The sequence below is a fragment of the Nomascus leucogenys genome, chromosome 8 (assembly GCF_006542625.1).
Source record: "Nomascus leucogenys isolate Asia chromosome 8, Asia_NLE_v1, whole genome shotgun sequence".
NCBI classification, from domain to species: domain Eukaryota; kingdom Metazoa; phylum Chordata; class Mammalia; order Primates; family Hylobatidae; genus Nomascus; species Nomascus leucogenys.
This window is the reverse complement of record NC_044388.1, coordinates 1,913,398-1,934,277: the sequence shown is the minus strand read 5'-3', so window position 1 is coordinate 1,934,277 and position 20,880 is coordinate 1,913,398. Positions and strand designations below refer to the sequence as shown.

Genomic DNA, 20,880 nt, shown 5'->3' with positions numbered 1-20,880 from the left:
GGAGCTGGAACGTAAGAGATGCTCCATAGATAATTGTCTATACTCGTGGGGTCAACTTCTCTCATCCCACTGTCTTGAACCCGGTCCAATTCAGGCCTCTATTCTACCACTCCCAAACAACACAAGATGACTAATGACCTTCATGTTGCCAAATCCGATGGTCAATTCTCAGCTTATCCGTGTGTTTGATTCTGTTAACTCCCCTTCTAGAAGCACTTTCTTCACTTGGCTTCTGGCACTTGTTTCCTCTGCTGGTTACTCCTTATATCTCCAACCTTTAAACATCAAGGTGCCCCTGAGCTAAGTCATGAGACCACTTGTCTGTCTACACTCACTTCCTAGCTTATCTCACGTACCTCATAGCTTTAAGTACCACTGACACTTTGACACACGTCCATTTTATCTGCAGCAGGGATCTCTTCCAATTCCAGATTTTTATATAGTATCCAAGTTCCTACTGACATTTCCATTTGGATGTCTTAATAAAACATGTTACAGTTTACATGTGCAAAACTGAGCCTACCTCCTCTAATCCTTTACTTTCCTCCCTCTCTAATTAAAATCTGCTTTTAACCCTGGTAAGTCCCTCCCTCCACTATCTGCAATTCAATGGGTAATTAGTTCATCTAGCATGTCTAAATTGTGTTTGGGCCAAAAACATTGTTGCTATTCTTTTATTTTTTATTTTTTTGTAATAGAGATGGGGTCTGCTATATTGCCTAGGCTGATCTTGAACTCCTGACCTCAAGTGATCCTCCCTGCCCTTGGACCCTCCCCCAAAGTTCCTGGGGATTTACCAAGGGCACACAAGCCCACTGTGGCAGCAGCCCCCACCTGGCTGCCATTCTTGATTCTTCTTTCTCTCTACCTTCAACATACATCCTGACCACTTCTCGACACCTGTGCTGCTACTACTCTAGTCCAAACCATATTATACCTAAATCATTACCATTGTCTCTTAACTGGTCTCCATGCTTCCGCCATTATTGTTCCTCTACATTCTCTTCCTTCTATTTTTTTACATTTAAAAAATAGAGAGACAGGGTCTCGCTAGGTTGCCCAGGCTAGTCTTGAACTCCTGGCCTCAAGCGATCCTCCTGCCTTGGCCTCCTAAAGTGCTGGGATTAGAGCCTTCTCTTCAGCCATAAAAAAGGATGAGTTCATGTCCTTTGTAGGGACATGGATGAAGCTGGAAACTATCATTCTCAGCAAACTATCTCAAGGACATAAAACCAAACACCGCATGTTCTCACTCATAGGTGGGAATTGAACAATGAGAACACTTGGACACAGGAAGGGGAACATCACACACCAGGGCCTGTTTGGTAGGGGGAGGGAGGAGGGATAGCATTAGGAGATATACCTAATGTAAATGACCAGTTAACGGGTACAGCACACCAACATGGCACATGTATACATATGTGACAAACCTGCACGTTGTGCACATGTACCCTAGAACTTAAAGTATAATAATAAAAAAAGAAAAAAAAATTTAAGTCAGACTACGTCACTCCTTTGCATATAAACCCTCTCCAAAGGCTTCCTTGCATTCAGAGTTAAAGCCCAGGTCTTTACAATGACACCATTTGACATTTCTCTTCTATTCCTCAAACACACCAAGACTGTTCTTGCCTGAGGACATCCGCGCAAGCGGTTCCTTCTGCCCTAACTCCTCTCCCTGGCTCATGTCCTCAAATCTCTGCTCAAACATTTCCTCATCACAGGCCTTCACTGACCACCCGAGGCGCTATCCTCCTTACCTGCCTCGTGCTGTTCCACAGTACTAATCACTACTGACACAATTTCTTTTTTAAATTTTTTTTTTTTTTTTTTTTTTGAGACGGAGTCTCACTCTGTCGCCCAGGCTGGAGTGCAGTGGCACGATCTCAGCTTACTGCAATCTCTGCCTCCCGGGTTCAAGTGATTCTCCTGCCTCAGCCTCCAGAGTAGCTGGGATTATAGGCATGCGCCACCACACTCAGCTAATTTTTGTATTTTTAGTGGAGACAAGGTTTCACCATCTTGGCCAGACTGTTCTCCTAACTCCTAACTTCAGGTGCTCTGCCTGCCTCAGCCTCCCAAAGTGCTGGGATTACAGGCGTGAGCCACCACGCCCAGCCAAACTGACACAATTTCTTTATTGTCTGTCTTTTGCATTAGAATGTAAATTCCATGAGGGCTGGGATGTAGTCTGTGCTTGGCATGTAGTAGGTGCTCGGTGAAAACTTGTTAAATGGATGAGACTGAAGCAAAGGAAGAAAGAAAGGAGCAAGTGGGGGGAAAAACAGAGGCAAGAGGGAAGCAAGAAAAGAAACCAGCAGTTGAGTAAAGTAATGGTAGTTTTTTCTTATAATGCACCAGAAGAGATCCATTTTTTAATTATAGGAAAATTAAGCCAAGGACCTCAGCCTTAGAGAGAACAAATTTACAGGGACACATTATGCACTAATTTAAATAGGTTAGGTACTGAAAACTGCCAGGAGGATGTTTTTGTAATGCCATCCAAATTAAGGAATTATTGCCCAAACATACAAGTTTTTTCCCTCACAAGATTAAATCAAGTAAAATTTCAAAAGACATGTATTATTCAGCCTCACTGGAAGTTAGCAAGCATGGAGACTAGGGAACGGGTAGAAGCAGAGAGTTTATTCTGGAGGTTTTTGTCTTTGGTAGATCCTGCAGCTAGGAAACTTGCTAACTAGATTGGGTCAAGAAGTTTGCTTTAAACAAAAAAACCCAGAAGATGACAACAGCTGCACAGCTACTACCATTTAAATGCACAGATGTAGAAGTTCTGATTGTCTGATTTGGAAAAAAGACCACCTAGGAAACCCTATGTTCTCACTTGAGTAGAAGCCATTTTACTAACTTCAGGCAAGCATTTGGCCTCTTGTTCTTCACTCAACACAGGAAAGAAAAAGTGGTTCAAAAGGAGAAACGCAGTGAAAAAATAAGATTCCCTGCACTGAGCCAAGTTGTCCTGAGTAAATGGCTCACAGATCACACCCGCTGGCACAAATGTCCACTCAGCTGACACAGAACCCAAGCCCCACAGAGGCTGCAGGTGGCTTGGCCACACAATTCTGCTCAAGAAGTGCCACGTGCCCTGGAATTTCTGAATACTTACACTTCTCTTCTTCTCCATGTTTGTTTCTTCAGCTGCTTTCTGGTACCTTCAGAGAAGGGAAGGAACGAATGTCTCAAATTAAACATATTTTTACTCTTTCAATTTCTTATCTTTTTTTGAGATGAAGTCTCACTCTTGTTGCCCAGGCTGCAGTGCAGTGGTGCGATCTCGGCTCACTGCAACTTCTACCTCCCAGGTTCGAGTGATTCTCCTGTCTCAGCCTCCAGGGCAGCTGGGATTACAGGCACCCACCACCATGCCCAGCTAATTTTTGTAGTTTTAGTAGAGATCGGGTTTTACCATGTTGGCCAGGCTGGTCTCGAACTCCTGACCTCAAGTGATCCACTGGCCTCGGCCTCCCAAAGTGCGTGCCCAGCTTTTTTTTCTTTTTTTTTTTTTTTTTTGAGACAGGGTCTCACTCTGTTGCTCAGGCTGGAATCCAGTGGTACAACCATGGTTCATCATGGTTCACTGCAGCCTTGACCTCCTGGGCTCAAGCGAACCTCCTGTCTCAGCCTCCTGAGTGGCTGGGACTATATAAGTGCACACCACCACACCTGGCTTAATTTTTTTATTTGTGTAGAGATGGGGTCTTGCCGTGTTGCCTAGGCTAGTCTCAAACTCCTGAGCTAAAGTGATCCTCATGCTTCGGCCTCCTAAAGTATTGAGATTACAGGCATGAGCCACCAGCCTGGCCACTTTCTTTTTTCTTCTTCCTTTTTTTTTTTTTTTTTTGAGATGGGATTTCACTCTGTCACCCAGGCTGAAGTTCAGTAGCATGATCTTGTCACACTGCAACCTCTGCCTCCAGGGCTCAAGTGATCCCACCACCTCATCCTCCTGAGTAGCTGGGACCACAGATGCACATCTGGCTAATTTTTTGTATTTTTCGTAGAGACAGGGTTTCACCATGTTGACCAGGCCAGTCTCAAACTCCTGAGCTTAAGTGATCTGCTGGCCTCGGCCTCCCCAAATGCTGGGATTACAGGCATGAGCCACCAGGCCCAGCCCCCCAGCCACTTTTAATCTTTAAGAAAACCAGTTCTGGGCTGGCTGAAGTGGCTCATGCCTGTAATCCCAGCACTTTGGGAGGCCGAGGTGGGTGGATCGCCCGAGGTCAGGAGTTCAAGACCAGCCTGGCCAGCATGGTGAAACCCCACCTCTACTAAAAATACAAAAATCAGCCAGGCATAGTGGCGCACACCTATAATTCCAGCTACTCGGGGGGCTGAGGCACGAGAATCGCCCAAACCTGGGAGGCAGAGGTTGCAGTGAGCTGAGATCATGCCACTGCACTCTAGCCCAGGTGACAGAGCGAGATTCAAAACAAACAAACCCAAAAAAACAGTCTGCATACCTATTTCTGCCAGCAGTTGCTTTTAATCAACTCTATCAGAAGAAGCTGTAAATCAGAGCAGACCTCACTTCTGCAGCTATTCCAGTCATCTGCTCTGATATAACAACAAGATCCCCGTGGATAAGGTCAAATGCTGAAACAATTGGATAGAGCAGAAAGTCTAGGCTTTAAGCCCCAGTTTTGCTGCTTATTAACTGTGATCTCCGGCAAGTGACTTAATCTCTCTAAGCCTCAGTTTCCCTATCTAGAAAGAAGTTACAATCTACTTTCAGGATTGCCGGGAAGATTAAATGTAATCATGTGTAAAAACATTTTGAAGGTCGGGCGCAGTGGCTCACGCTTGTAATCCCAGCACTTTGGGAGGCCGAGGCGGGTGGATCACGAGGTCAGGAGATCGAGACCATGGTGAAACCCCATCTCTACTAAAAATACAAAAAATTAGCCGGGCGTGGTGGCGGGCCCTGTATCCCAGCTACTCGGAGAGGCTGAGGCAGGAGAATGGCGTGAACCCAGGAGGCGGAGCTTGCAGTGAGCCGAGATTGCGCCACTGCACTCCAGCCTGGGCGACAGAGTGAGACTCCGTCTCAAAAAACAAAAACAAACAAACAAACAAAAAATTTTGAAATTAGTTAAGTCCATACAGCAATGCATTAATTCCAACATATACATTTCCCCTCCCATATTTATGCCTCTGATATCTTACAATTGTTCTCAGCCAAATGGTTGAGAGATAGTCACATTGCCTGTACATGTTGAATTTAGTATGTTATTGATATTGTCATTTTAACTCAGTTAAAAGTATTTGATGGTACTACATGGTTTTGTTTTGTTTGAGACAGAGTTTCGCTCTCGTTGCCCAGGCTGGAGTGCAATGGCACAATCTCGGCTCACTGCAATCTCTGCCTCCCTGGTTCAAGCATTCTCCTACCCCAGCCTCTCAAGTAGCTAAGATTACAGGCATGTGCCACCATGCCCGGCTAATTTTTGTATTTTTACTAAAGACAGGGTTTCACCATGTTGGCCAGGCTGGTCTCGAACTCTTGACCTCACGTGATCCGCCTGCCTCAGCCTTCCAAAGTGCTGGGATTACAGGCTTGAGCCACAGCACACAACTATTATTATATGTTTTAAATGCCACTTAAAAATGTCTTTTAAAGGATTATACTATGTTTGGCATTTAAGGAAAAATTATTTTACATAGGCACAAGAGTGACATGTGAGAAAAGTTTGTAATAAGCACTGATCAGTTTAATCAGCATTTTTTCTTAGAGATGCAAAAATAGTGGCACAGCTATAGTTGATGACACCTTAGATTTCATAAATAATTATTTGTTATTACTTTTATGATTTTGTCATTTTTATTACTTGGATTGGAAGACTTCTGAGAAAAAAATTAAAGTCCTTTTCAAGGAGGAACAGGTTTTCTCCATTTAAAGACTAAGTGGTCCAGAGATTTGTGCAGGTACAAGCTGCACAAATCTCCAGACCACCCAGAACAACCTTTTTTTTTTTTTTTTTGAGACAGAGTCTTGCTCTGTTGCCCAGGCTAGAGTGCAGTGGTGCGATCTCAGTTGACTGCAACCTCCGCTTCCTGGGTTCAAGTGATTCTCATCCCTAGGCCTCTCGAGTAGCTGGGATTACAGGCATGCCCCACTACACCTGGCTAATTTTTGCATTTTTAGTAGAGACGGGGTTTCACCATGTTGGCCAGGCTTGTCTCGAACTCCTGGCCTCAAGAGATACGCCTGCCTTGGCCTCCCAAAGTGCTGAGATTACAGGCATGAGCCACCACACCTGGCCCTAGAACAACCTTAATCTGGCTTCCTCCAGGCCTCTGAGTCATGCACTGAAGTCAGCACCATCACGTGGAGATTATGTGCCTCTCCTTGGGCCTGCCTTAGCAGAACTCAGCCCCACCCCTAGAAAAGGGCACTGTTCAAAGGGCACTGTCCTCTGCCTAAAGGTAGAATTTCAGAATTCACGAGGCATTTGGAGTAGGAGGTAAAAGAAGAAGAAAAAAAGCAGCCTCAGGCCTGGTGCAGTGGCTCACACCTGTAATCCCAGCACTTCGGGAGGCCGAGGTGGGCTGATCGCTTGAACCCAGAAGTTTGAGACCAGACTGCGCAACACAGTAAAACCCTGTCTCTACAAAAAATACAAAAATTAGCCAGGTGTGGTGCACGCCTGCAGTCCCAGCTACTGGGGAGGCTGAGATAGGAGGATTCCTTGAGCCAGGGAGGTTGAGGCTGCAGTGAGCTACGATCACACCACTGTACTCTAGCCTGAGCTACAGAGTAAGACCCTGTAGCTTGCCTTGACCTCCAGGACTCAAGCAATTCTCCTACCTCAGCCTTGCAAGAAGCTGGGTCTAAAGATATCTACCATCACACCTGACTAACTTCAAAAAAATTTTTTTAGTAGATGTAGGGTCATGCTATGTTGCCCAAGCTGGTCTCAAACTCCTGAGCTCAAGTGATCCTCCTGTCTTAGCCTCTCAAAGTGTTGAAATTACAGGCATGAGCCACCATGCCCAGCCAAGAAAGAGTATTACATAAAGGGTCTTCCAATCCTATCACTTTTTTTATATTTTTTTTGAGAAGGAGTCCTGCTCAGTCCCCTAGGCTGGAGTGTAGTGGCATAATCTCGGCTCACTGCAACCTCTGTCTCCTGGGTTCAAGTGATTCTCCTGAGTAGCTGGGATTACAGGTGTGCGCCGCTATGCCCAGCTAATTTTTGTTTTTTTAGTAGACACGGGTTTCACCAAGTTTGCCATGCTGGTCTTGAACTCCTGACCTCAAGTGATCCACCAGCCTTGGCCTCCCAAAGTACTGAGATTACAGGTGTGAGCCACTGTGCCCAGCCCCCAATCCTATCACTGTCTAATTTTAATAATCAGAGATTAACAAGCATCTCAGTCACCATGTAGTACGGCTCTGCAATTGAGCAGAACTCTCTCATGGGGTAGGGTAAAAGGACTACCAAAAATTTCTGGCACTTCGTTGACCATAACTAGGAAGAAAGTGGGATTGGAACTGCTATGATTCAATTGACAAGCTGAAAATATATTTGCAACTTATATTACAGACAAAAAATTAATTTCCCTAGAATATAAATAACTACTAATCAACAGGAAAATGACAACTGAATAAATAAAAAGGCAGATATAAACATACAATTCACGGCTGGGTGCGGTGTCTCACGCCTGTAATCCCAGCACTTTGGGAGATGGAGGTGGGTGGATCACCTGAGGTCAGGAGTTGGAAACCAGCCCCACCAACCTGGCAAAACCCTGTCTCTCCTAAACATACAAAAATTAGCCATGCGTGGTGGCAGGCACCTGAAATTCCAGCTACTAGAGAGATTGAGGCACGAGAATCGCCTGAACCCAGGAGGTGGAGGTTGCAGTGAGCCGAGATTGCACCACTGCACTCCGGCCTGGGTGACAGAGCCAGACTCCATCTCAAAAAAACAAAAACATACAGTTCACAAAAAGAACATCTCATGACTCTTACACAGAAAAGATGTTCAACCTCAAAATGCAAATTCAAACAATGCTAAGAACATTTTACCTATTAAGTAGGAAAATATTTTCTTTTTTCTTTTTTTTTTTTTTTGAGATGGAGTCTCACTCTGTCGCCCAGGCTGGAGTGCAGTGGCGTGATCTCGGCTCACTGCAACCTCTGCCTCCCAGGTTCAAGTGATTGTCCTGCCTCAGCCTCCCAAGTAGCTGGGATTACAGGCATGCACCACCACACCCGGCTAATTTTTTTGTATTTTTAGTAGAGATGAGGTTTCACCATGTTGGCCACACTGGTCTCCAACTCCTGACCTCAGAGGATCCGCCTGCCTCAGCCTCCCAAAGTGCTGGGATCACAGGCGTGAGCCACCGCACCTGGCCGGAAAACATTTTCTTAAAAAGCTAATATGAGGGGGTTCCCTTTCTCGGCTTGGAGTCCTTCTCCCTCTGTCTCTGTATGGGGAAGCTGCTTCTTCCTTCTTTCTTGCCTATTAAACACTCTCCGCTCCTTAAAACCACACACACACACACACACACACACACACACCACACGCACACGCACACAGCTAATATGCAGTTGGGTTGGGTAGCTCATGCCTATAATCCCAGCACTTTGGGAAGTGGAGGCGATAGGATTGCTTGAGGTCAGGAGTTCGAGGCTGCAGTGAGCTGTGATTGTATCACCAAACTTCTGTTTAAAACAAACAAATAAACAAAAAAGGCTAATATGGGACACTGGTGAGGGTATGGGGAAACAGATTCTGTCTTACATTGCTGGTGGGAAGGTAAATTGGTAAAACCTTTATAGAAGGCATTTTGTCTATGCCTTCTTTAATATCTGCCAAAATTATAAAAGCACAAATGTTATAATTTACCAATTCTTTCTGCTCCCAGAATTTATCCTATAGATACACTAAAAAAAGATTTTCATATTGGATTATTTATCATAGCATTAAATATAACAGCAAAAGACTGAGAACAACCTGAATGTCCATTAGCAGAGGAGTGGTAAATTATAATGTATACGTATAATGAAATATTGTGCAGCAACAAAAAGGACAAAGGGAAGGTGGTAGTGATTATACAATAATATGAATGTACTTAATGCCACTGAACTGTGTTCTTAAAAGTGGTTGGCCAGGTGCAGTGGCTCATGCCTGTAATCCCAGCACTTTGGGAGGCCAAGGTGGGCAGATCTCCTGAGGTCAGGAGTTTAAGACCAGCCTGGCCAACATGGTGAAACCCCATCTCTACTAAAAATGTAAAGATTAGCTGGGCATGGTGGCGCATGCCTATAGTCCCAGCAACTCGAGAGGCTGAGGCATGAGAATCCTTTTAACCCAGGAGGTGGAGGTTGCAGTAAGCTGAGATCACACCACTGCACTCCAGCCTGGGCAACAGAGTGAGACTCGGTCTCAAAAAAAAAAAAAAAAAAGTGGTTAAACTGGTAAATTTTATGTTATATACCGTGTATTTTACCACAGTTAAAACAAAACAGTATGGTACTGGCATAAAGACAGATACATAGACCAACGGAACAGAACACACAGCCCAGAAATAAACCCTTGCATGTATGGTCAAATAATTTTTTGACAAGTGTGCCAAGACCATCCAGTGGGGAAAGGAAAATCTTTTCAACAAATGGTGCTGGGAAAACTGGATAGCCACCTGCAAAAAAATGAAATTGGACTACCATATACAAAAATTAAGTCAAATGGATCAAAGACCTAACTATAAGAGCTAAAACTGTAAAACTCCTGGTTGAAACATAGGGGAAAAGTCTCATGACATTGGATTTGGCAATGATTTTTTGAAATTTATTTTTTGTCGTTTTTCTTTCTTATTCTTGTTTTTCTTATTTTTTCATGTTATTTTAATTTTTTATTATCTTTTGATCATCTCATCATTACAAGATTTGGTAATGCCTTATTGGAATATAACACCAAAAGCACAGGCACAAAAGAAAAAACAAACTAGACTTCAATAAAATTAAAAATTTTTCTGAGGCTTGGCATGGTGGCTCACACCTGTAATCTCAGCACTTTGGGAGGCCAAGGTGGGTGGATCATGTGAGGTCAGGAGTTCAAGACCAGCCTGGCCAACATGATGAAACCTTGTCTCTACTAAAAACACAAAAATTAGCCAGGTGTGGTGGTGGGCACCTGTAATCCCTGCTACTTGGGAGGCCGAGGCTGGTGAATCATTTGAACCCAAGAGACGGAGGTTGCAGTGAGCCGAGATTGCGCCACTGCACTCCAGCCCTGATGACAGAGCAAGACTCTATCTCAAAAAACACAAAACAAAACAAACAAACAAAAAAAACACAAAAAAACCTTTGCACATCAAAGAACACTATCAACAGGCCGGGCGCAGTGGCTCATGACTGTAATCCCAGCACTGTGGGAGGCCGAGGCAGGTGGATCACTTGAGGTCAGGAATTCAAGACCAGACTGGCCAACATGGTAAAACCCCATCTCTACTAAAAATACAAAAATTAGCTGGGCGTGGTGGTGGGCACCTGTAATCCCAGCTATTGAGGAGGCTGAGGAAGGAGAATCACTTGAACCTGGTAAGCGGAGGTTGCAGTAAGCTGAGATTATACCACTGCACTCCAGCCTGGGTGACAGAGCGAGGCTCTGTCTCATGAAAAAAAAAAAAAAAGAACATTATCAACAAAGTGAAAAGGTCCCATGGAGTGGGAGAAAATATTTGCAACTCATATTTGAGTTTTAAGTAACAAAAATGAGATAATGTGATACATACTATTCTGCTTCTCCCTTTCTCCATTTCAGAGAGAAATTCAGAGAAGCTGACATGTTCATTCAAGAAATACTTATTGCTGTCTACTATGTTCCAAGCACTAGAGAAAAAGTAATGAAAGAAATAACCAAAACAGACATAATATCTGCTCTCAGACGCTTACAGTTTAGACACTAAAAACAGAAGCACACAAATACACACACACACACACACACACACACACACACACACAGTGGTAAGTCCTTTGGAAAAAAAAAAGAACAGGGTATTATTAAATAACAAAGGAACACAATTGAGAAAGGAAGAGGAAATCAAGGAAAGCCTCACTTACATTAATTAGCCTGATTTGATAATTCCACAATGTATTCATGTATTAAACATCACATTGGCTGGATGTGGTAGTTCATGCCTGTAATCCCAGCACTTTAGGAGGCTGAGGTGAGTAGATCACTTGAGGCCAGGAGTTCAAGACTGGCCTGGGCAACATGGAGAAACCTCGTCTCTATTAAAAAGACAAAAATTAGCCACCAGGCACGTTGGTGCACACCTGTAGTTTCAGCTACTCGGAGACTGAGGCGGGAGGATTGCTTGAACCTGGGAAGAGGAAGTTGCAGTGAACCAAGATAGCGCCACCGCACTCCAGCCTGGGTGATAAAGTGAGACTCTGTCTCAAAAAACAAACAAAAAACCATCACATTGGACCCCATACACATGTAAAATTATTCTTTGTCAGCTAAAAACAAATGGATGAGTACGATGGCTCAAGCCTGTGATCCCAGCACTTTGGGAGGCCAAGGCAGGCCAATCGCTTGAGCCTGGGAGTTTGAGAACAGCCTAGGCAACATGGCGAGACCCCATCTCTAAAAAAAAAAAAAAAAAAAAAACCTAGCAGGGCTTGGTGGCATGCGCCTGTAGTCCCAGTTACTCAGGAGGCTGAGGTGGGAGGATCACCTAAGCCCAGGAATTTGAGGATGCAGTGTGTCGTGATGGCACCACTGCACTCCAGCCTGGGCAACGGAGTGAGACTCTATCTCAAAATAAAATAAAATAAAATAATTTTTAAAAGGAGTGCCTCGCTGAAAAAATGACCTGTAGGCTGAGATGTGAAGTTTGGCCAGATGAAGTTAGCCAGACAAAAGGAAGGGAGGAAAGCATTCCAGGAACAGAATAAACACCATGCGCAAAGGCCTCAAGGCAAGAAAGTGTCTCATGTGTATAGGGTGCACAAAGAACTCCAGTGTTGCAGAAGCTCACTGAGAGGGGAAAGGGCAGGCGATGAGGCAGGAGGCAGGGATGGGCCATGCAGGTCATGCTAAGGACTTTGAATTTAATGGTAGGATGGTCACTGATTCAATTCGTGTTTTTAAAAGAGTGCTCTGGAGTGTGGAGAATGGACTGGAGGGGGCTGAGAATGGAGGTGGCATTAATGAGAGATAATGCTGGCTGGGCTGCAGAGATAACGGCACTAGAGATAAAAGTGAATAGATTTGAGATATATTTCGAGGAAGAATCAGTAGGGTAGTAATGAGATGGGGAAGAGAGAATGATTCTGGCAGCTGAGTCAATGGAAGTAATGCTTCCTGGGAGGAGGAATTGTGAAGGAAGAGCAAATCTGGAAACGGGGAAGATCAAGAGTTCAATGTTAGCCATGTTAACTAAAACATCCATTTGGTGGTAGCAGTGATGAGATGCATGTGTCCAGAGCTCAGAAGAAAGCTCTGAGCTAGTTGTATGCATTTAGGACTTGTGTGCCCACGAATGGTATGAAAGCCACAGGAGTAGATGACATCTGCAAACAGTGTGTAGTGTGAGAAGAGGCCTGGAACTCAGTCCTGGAGACTCGAACATTTCAGCAGTCAGAACAGATGATAAGAGAGACTGACAAGGAAGAGACAGAGAGGGAGGAAGAAAACGATGAGACTGCCAGAGAAGCCGAGAGACGCAAAAATGTGGGAGGGAAAAAGTGGTGAGAGTTCATGTAAGATAAAGGCCAAGAAACATCCCTTTGATTTAGCAACACGGAAGTGTTTGGTAATCTTGGCAATCCTCTTTCATTATAATTAATTCACCCATATTCCTTTAATGGGCATTTGGATTGTTTCCAGTTTTTCACCATTGCAAATAACGCTTTGGGGAATGTCCTTGTACGTATATTTTTCCCACTTGTACTAATATATCTGTCTAAGAGATTCCCTAAAAGTGAGAATTCAGGGATACAGTGGATTGTAGCTATTATAAAAAGGAACTTAGAACTGACCTTGAACTTGCGTTTCCACACCCCTTGGATAATCATCTACAGTATATTACAGCAATAATACAATATATGAAAACTAGAACCAATTGGCAGACAGGTTTATATTTAGCCAACTGTTCTCCAAGGCAAGGTATTTACATTGTGGTTAGTTGAGTAAATAAGCTCAGAGGTTCCCTTCCCTTTAGTGTCTAATAGAAACATAGATTTAAAAAAAATCAAAATAGTTCTCATCTTTAGCCCTGTCCTTTTAGCATGGAGGCATCTGTAAGACCAGGTGTACACACCAAAGGGCGTCTTCAATCCTGTTCTCAAACCCCTACTCAAATATCTCCACCTTTTATTTGTAATGAAGTTCCTGCTAAATAGTAGATAACAGGGAGAAAGGCTCTACGCCACCTCTTTCTTCCAAGTTAGATCCCTGGTACTTTTATATTTTGTACTCTTAGATTGCCACAAGACTGAGGCTCGATACTTCTGAATTCAGTGTTCAGGCCTCAGACTTTTTTCAGAGGCCCTTACAGCAACTAGCATTCTTCTGACACAAAATGTGAATGACACAAAATGGGGGCACCATTTTGAAGATCCAAATTTGAGAAAATAAAACATTTACAATAAAATTTCTGTAATTAGGCTGGGCGCGGTGGCTCACGCTTGTAATCCCAGCACTTTGGGAGGCCGAGGCGGGCGGATCACGAGGTCAGGAGATCGAGACCACGGTGAAACCCCGTCTCTACTAAAAATACAAAAAATTAGCCGGGCGTGGTGGCGGGCGCCCGTAGTCCCAGCTACTCGGGGAGGCTGAGGCAGGAGAATGGCATGAACCCGGGAGGCGGGGCTTGCAGTGAGCCGAGATCATAGCACTGCACTCCAGCCTGGGCGACAGAGCGAGACTCCATCTCAAAAAAAAAAAATTTCTGTAATTAAAATCTCGTTCCTCTTTCCTTCCCAGATTTTTTTTTTTTTTTGTGGTCCAGCCTCCTTTTCTTCGCATAAGGAATTTAATCTTGCAACTGCTCACTAATGCTCAGCTGTGGGGCAGGCAGCTGATGAAGGACGCTAAAATTATCTGGGGAGTAATAACAGTGTCTCAAATTTTTCTAAGGCCAGAAAACAGAGTTCCTGAGCCATGACTCTTGCTTGTATGCCCTCAAATAGAGCAAAGGGAATGCTGAGCCAAAAAGGGAAAACAGAAACTCCCAAGGTTTAGGCAATATATTTTCTTCTGGAAAAATTTCACCACTAAAATGTTACAGAGAAGCGAAAGAAGAGGAAGTTAACCAGGCCGACTTGAAGGTCAATTTTTTTCTTATTGAAGGAAGAATAGTCACAGAAAACTAAATATGAATGCTTTTTTTTTTTTTTTTTTGAGACGGAGTCTCGCTCTTTCACCCAGGCTGGAGGGCAGTGGCGCGACCTCGGCTCACTGCAAGCTCCGCCTGGCGGGTTCACGCCATTCTCCTGCCTCAGCCTCCTGAGTAGCTGGGACTTCTCACTCTGTCACCCAGGCTGGAAGGCAGTGGTGCAATCATAGTTCACTGCAGCCTTGAGCTTCTGGACTCAAGTGATCCTCTCTACCCGGCCTCCTCCTCTTTCCTGGAACTAGGAATGGGTAAAGTTATAACAAAAACAGGAGAAGCTGTGATAAGGTAGAGGCATGCTGGCAGGGGGTTACGTTAGGGCTCTTCGTGCTGTGTTCATCAATTCTACCATCTTGGTGTATGACCTTCAGTCATAATTGCTAATCCTCAAGCTCCTAATCTGTCAAAGGAGTAGGGCAAATGCTAGCCACATCAGTGGTTTCAAGCTCTGCTAGCTGCAGAACCCTCTCTTCAAATGCTGTCTTACATAGAACCTAACCTTTACAAGGGATCAAAGCAGGATCGCTGGAATGGAAAATCTAAAGGGCTGGGCCTGGGATCTGGGCCTGGGCTTAGCCCCTTAGGGTGTTCCAGTTGTTGGAGAACTGGCCCTGAGATTCCTCTGAAGACCACAATTAAGATAGTTTAAAAACTACCAGGCTAGATTCTCTTTAATTCCAAAAATGTATGAGTCAAACAAATTCCACCCAAAGTGTCAACTGTTATCAAATGAAGGATCATATTATGCTGAAGTCAGTGGTGAGTGAAACCAAAGCTAGCTATTCAAATGGATGTATCAATAGGAACTTCTTACCTCAAATTTAATGACTGTTATAGAGGCTTCGTCAGAGAAATAAGCCTTCAGCTATAAAGGACCATGGGACACAAGCTCTGATGCTAGAAAAAGAACTCTTCTATACATATGGACACAAAATGCCTGTTAACAATTAGAAAGTAAAGCTGACTTATCTACAAACATCAGCTAGATTAAGCTTCCTCCAAACACCACTTTCATATTAATCTCTGATCAGAGACCTCCTAAGTTTTCCTACTGTTTTTAGCTAAGCTTGTATAGGACTCACTATTTGCAAACCCCGTAATATAAAGCCACTAGGTGTTGGAAACAGATATTAGTATATGCTTTGTGGAAAATAGTCCTGTAGTCTACAGCCATACCTCCCTCAACGCACCTGATTTCAACTGATCTCAGAAAATAGTCCTGCAGTCTTCTTTGGGAAGCTACAGTGAGTGAACCTTACAAACCTTAAGTAATATTAGCAACGTGTTTCCACTGAGTATAAAACCTAGAACAGGAATCCAGGCTGATTCCCTGGTTTTCACTCCCTTCAGTATACACCACCACCTGTCCTACTTCTATGCCTTTACCTCCTGTTGCTCCCCATCCTCTGGAATGTCTCCAGCATTCTCCAAGCCTACCAAATAACTCTATTCATCTTTCCAAACCAGTTCCATATGTTAAGCACATCAGAAGAAAAATATGTGACAGGAGCAAACTCAAATATTAACTTGAGCAGGTTATTTCCTTTACCTCAGTTTTCTCAACTATAAAAGAGGGGTAAAGCCCCTTCCTCATATAGTTTGTTTTTGTTAGGATTCAAAATAGTATATATTTATTTTATTTTATTTTTTTCTGAGACGGAGTCTCACTTTGTTGCCCAGGCTGGAGTGCAGTGGCGTAACCTCCGCCTCCCAGGCTCCAGTGATTCTTCCACCTCAGCCTCCCAAGTAGCTGGGATTACGGGCGCACACCACCACCGCCCAGCTAAATTTTTGTATTTTTTTGTATTATTATTATTTTTTGAGACAGAGTCTCGCTCTATAGCCCAGGCTGGAGTGCAGTGGCGTGATCTCGGCTCACTGCAACCTCCGCCCCCCGGGTCCCAGTTAAGCAATTCTCTTGCCTCAGCCTCCCGAGTAGCTGGGATTACAGGTGCGGGCCACGAAGCTAATTTTTGTATTTTTTAGTAGAGACAGGGTTTCACCATGTTGGCCAGGCTGGTCTTGAACTCCTGACCTCATGATCTGCCTGCCTCAGCCTCCGAAAGTACTGGGATTACAGGCGTGAGCCATCACGCCCAGCCATTTTTTTGTATTTTTAGTAGAGATGGGGTTTCACCGTGTTGGGCAGGCTTGTCTTGAACTCCTGACCTCAAATGATCCATGCACCTGCCATGGCCTCCCAAAGTGCTGAGATTACAGGCATGAGCCAGTGTGCCCGGCCAAAATAGTATGTGTTTCTATCAAGGGTCTAGCATGGTGCCTGGCACACTGATTCTAATTAACGGGTTCAGGATTGATAGTTTTGCAATCCTTTCAGCCTTCATGGAGAAAAGACAGTGAACCCAGTATACCATGAGAAGGACCTGTGAGATCCCTCTGCACTTTCTCTCTACAAGATTAAGCAGGCCCTAAAGATGAAGCCTTTTCCAACTTCTTAACTCTCCTTAGTGCTACTATAGGACCCAAATCCTAATGAGAACTGGCTGGGCTGGACAATGACAGAATAGAGTGGTGAGAAAGGCACTGGGGAAGAGGTGAGAGCCTCACCGAAGTGACCGAGTTGGGCAAGGAAGAAAGTGAGGCCAGGAAGAGGACTAACATCCAGGGCTGGGTGTTCTGGTGAAGTCAAAACACAAAACACAGGGTCACTGGGAATAAGAGTTAAACAAGTAGAAAAACAGGAGGCTCCAATCAAACAGTAGGTTCTCCAAATGCACCATTTCAGAGAAGGATTCCGAGTGATGACAGGTTGAGACTGGAGGCAGAGGCATGGGAGACAACATGCAGGTTGCAGAAACAGGGAAGATCAAGAAATTATGAGTCCAGGTCGGGTGCAGTGGTTCACACCTGTAATCCCAGCACTTTGGGAGGCTGAGGCAGGAGGATCTCTTGAATCCAGGAGTTCAAGACCAGCCTGGGCAACATAGTGAGATGCTGTCTTTACAAAAATAAAAAATTAGATGGGCATGGTGGTGCATGCCTGTGGTCCCAGCTACTTGAGAGGCTGAGGCAGGAGGACTGCTTGAGCCTGGGAGGTCAAGTCTGCAGTGAACCATAATTGCACCACTGCACTCCAGCCTGGGCGACAGAGTATGACCCTGTCTCAAAAAAAAAAAAAAAAAAAAAAAAAAAAAAAAAAAAAAAAAAAAGAGAGAGAGAGAGAGAAAGAAAAGAAATTATGAGCCCAAAGTATCAGACAGGTCACTGATGTGGAGGACATTTAGACAGATGTGTTAGAATCTTGTTGGGTTTTCTCCCCTATCACTTTTTTTTTTTCTTTTTTGGTTGTCACAGTGTCATGGGTTCATTTCGAGGTTCATGATGATGAATATCCTGCACGGGGAAGATCTGCTTTACCCCAAATGCTATAGCACCCCCAGTGAGAAACACTAAAAAAAAAAAAATGATGCTAGAAGCCAGCGTCCCCTGGAGGCTGGCACGCCACTGCAATGAAGGGGAGGATAAGAGTGCATTATAGTTAGATGTGAGCCTGAAAGCACATGTCTAGAACTTCAGAAGCAGGCACAGGAAACAATGAATGGGAAACAGTACTGGAGATATAGGAGAGTAGCAACCCTGGCCCCCAAAATATTTCAGGGAAGCATGTGCAGAAGGAGCAGGCAGCCAGGCCGGGCGTGGTGGCTCACACCTGTAATCCCAGCACTTTGGGAGGCCGAGGTGGGCAGATCATGAGGTCAGGAGTTCAAGACCAGCCTGACCAATGTGATGAAATCCCATCTCTACTAAAAATACAAAAATTAGCCAGGCATGGTGACATGTGCCTGTAATCCCAGCTACTCGGGAGGCTGAGGCAGGAGAATCGCTTGAACCCAGGAGGCGGAGGTTGCAGTGAGCTGAGATCACACTATTGCACTCCAGTCTGGGTGACAGAGCGAGACTCCATCTCAAAAAAAAAAAAAGAAAGAGCAGGCAGCCACTGCTCAAACACAGAATGCATGTCATGCATGTCAAGGGAAAGCCAAGTTTAGTTAAAGACAGGTGGGGCTAAGGAGGGTGAAAAGGGTAAGAACGTGGATAAGTTTCTCTGCAGAACAGGGAGTTTCCAAGTCCCATAATCATACCTCAACACCGTCTGATATCCTTCCCTTTCCCTCTATTCCTGTTCCCCCTTGACCCCCAACAGCTTTCACTTGGGTTCCCAAGAGAGCCTCATAAATTGTCTCCATGTTACCAATCTCTCACCTTTCTAATATAGCTTTACACTGTTGCCAGAAGCCTCCTTCTAAAATACCAGTCTGATCATGTCACTCTCCCCACATGAAAACCAATTGCATTCCCTGGTTTTCTTACTAAATCCTACCCTTAGCAGAGCATCCGAGGTCTTTCATCTGGCCCTAAATGAATTACACCAGTTCCATCTCCCTTTTGTATTTTTCCATGCCAGACTGCTTGCTTTCCTATTCCCTTTATTCATGTTCGGCTTCCATAATCCTTTGCTTCAATCTCCTATCTTAGACTCGACTCATTCCACTTCAAGTTCACTGCTTTGACTCCACAAGTCCATCCTTTTCACTACCAGTGCTTCTTAAACTTCCCTGAAAGTAAAAATTACCTGGGATACTTGTTAAAAACATAATTTCCTGGACTCTATCCACACATAACGAATCAGAATATAGGATGATTTTAAAACATGTCCAGGCCGGGCACAGTGGTACGTGTCTATAGTCCCAGCTACTCAGAAGGCTGAGGCGGGAGGATTGCTTGAGCCCAGGAGTTTGAGGCTGCAGTGAGCTGTGGTCACACCACTGCACTCCAGCCTGGGTGACAGAGTGAAACCCTGTCTCAACATTTTTTTTTTTTTAATTAAAAAAATTTAAAATGTCCAAAAAATTCTGACATTCCTCCTATCAGAGAAGGTGGAGTCGAATTGCCCTTCCCCGAAATGAGTCAGCTTTAGTGACTCACTTCTAATGAAGTGAATGTGGTAAAAGTGATACTGTATGACTTCCGAGGCTAGTCATAAAAGGCAACACAACTTTGAACTCCCTCTTTTGTTCCCTCCTTCCCTCTCTGGATGCTTGCCCTGGGAACTGAGCCACCAAGCCAAACAGCCACATGGAATGGCCATGTGTAGGTGTTCCTACCATGGCCCCAGCTGAGATCCCAGATGACAGCATCAACCACCTGACTTGTGAGTGAGCCAGCCTTTTGATGATTACGGCTCCCAGCCTTTGGGCCACCCTGGCTGATGCTGAGTAGAGCAGAGATCCTGCCCAAACTGGAGATTCAAAAGCAAAATAAATGCTGGAATAATAATAATAATAATTATTATTATTATTATTTAAGACAGAGTCTCACTCTGTCGCCCAGGCTGTAGTGCAGTGGCACGATTTCAGCTTACTGCAACCTCCGCCTCCTGGGTTCAAGCAATTCTCCTGCCTCAGCCTCCTGAGTAGCTGGGACTACAGTACAGGCATGTGCCACCACGCCTGATTAATATTTGTATTTTTAGTAGAGACAGGGTTTCACCATGTTGGCCAGGCTGATCTTGAACTCCTGACCTCAAGTGATCCACCCACCTCAGCCTCCCAAAGTGCTGGGATCACAGGCGTGAGCCACCGCGCCTGACCGGATGTGTTCTTTTTTTTTTTTTTTTTTTTTTTTTTTTTTCGAGACAGAGTCTCGCTCTTTCACCCAGGCTGGAGTGCAGTGGCGCGATCTCGGCTCACTGCAGGCTCCGCCCCCCGGGGTTCTCGCCATTCTCCTGCCTCAGCCTCCTGCGTAGCTGGGACTACAGGCGCCCGCCACCTCGCCCAGCTAATTTTTTGTATTTTTAGTAGAGACGGGGTTTCACCGTGTTAGCCAGGATGGTCTCGATCTCCTGACCTCGTGATCCGCCCGCCTCGGCCTCCCAAAGTGCTGGGATTACAGGCGTGAGCCACCGCGCCCGGCCTGGATGTGTTCTAATAAAGTTTTATTTACTAATCAGCAGCCAGTGGGCTGTAGTGTGCCTGTGTAGGTTGCACTTTTCAGCAGAACTTTGTGCAATGATGAAATGTTTCTGTGCTGTTCAATACAACAGTCACCAGCAACAAGTAGTTACTGAGCACTTGAAAAGTGATAAATGCAGCTGGTAAACATTTAAAACTAAATTTTAAATGTTATTTAACTTTAACGTAAACTGAAATAGCCACCTATATAGTGGCTACCACATTGGAAAGTGCAGGTATAGAGAGTGCTTAATGCACCATTCAACCAAATCAAAACTTGCCTCAAAACTCATCTCAACCAGAAAGCCTTCCTGATGAGCTCCTGTCCATGATGCTCTGTCTCTTATTCTGTACCTAATCCTCACTCCTATTCATTTTAGACTTGCTGATATTTTGCTTTATAATTATTTCATAATTATCTTTCTTAAAATAATTTTTGTGTCTGTAACTGTTTCTTCCACAAACTAAACAAAAATTCAAAGAATAGAATGTATCTTCTGATTATTACCCTCCTCCCCCTTCTCCACAGTGCCTC

The 20,880-nt window shown here is 44.5% G+C and overlaps 1 protein-coding gene across 5 annotated transcripts in view; it reads right to left on the bottom strand.

Annotated features, from left to right (window-relative positions):
* LIMA1 (LIM domain and actin binding 1) overlaps nucleotides 1-20,880 on the bottom strand; it is a 106,776-nt gene that overhangs the window by 49,177 nt on the left and 36,719 nt on the right. For 2 of the 5 annotated variants that reach the window (XM_003252161.4, XM_003252162.3), the window contains exon 3: nucleotides 3,128-3,173. The exons of 1 other annotated variant lie outside the window; for it this stretch is intronic. In XM_003252161.4, coding sequence (XP_003252209.2) covers nucleotides 3,128-3,173 — 46 coding nt within the window. Of the gene's footprint in view, nucleotides 1-3,127; nucleotides 3,174-4,484; nucleotides 4,787-11,092; nucleotides 11,217-20,880 lie in introns of those variants that run through there. 2 more of the 5 variants (XM_030816586.1, XM_030816587.1) reach the window with 2 other exon arrangements.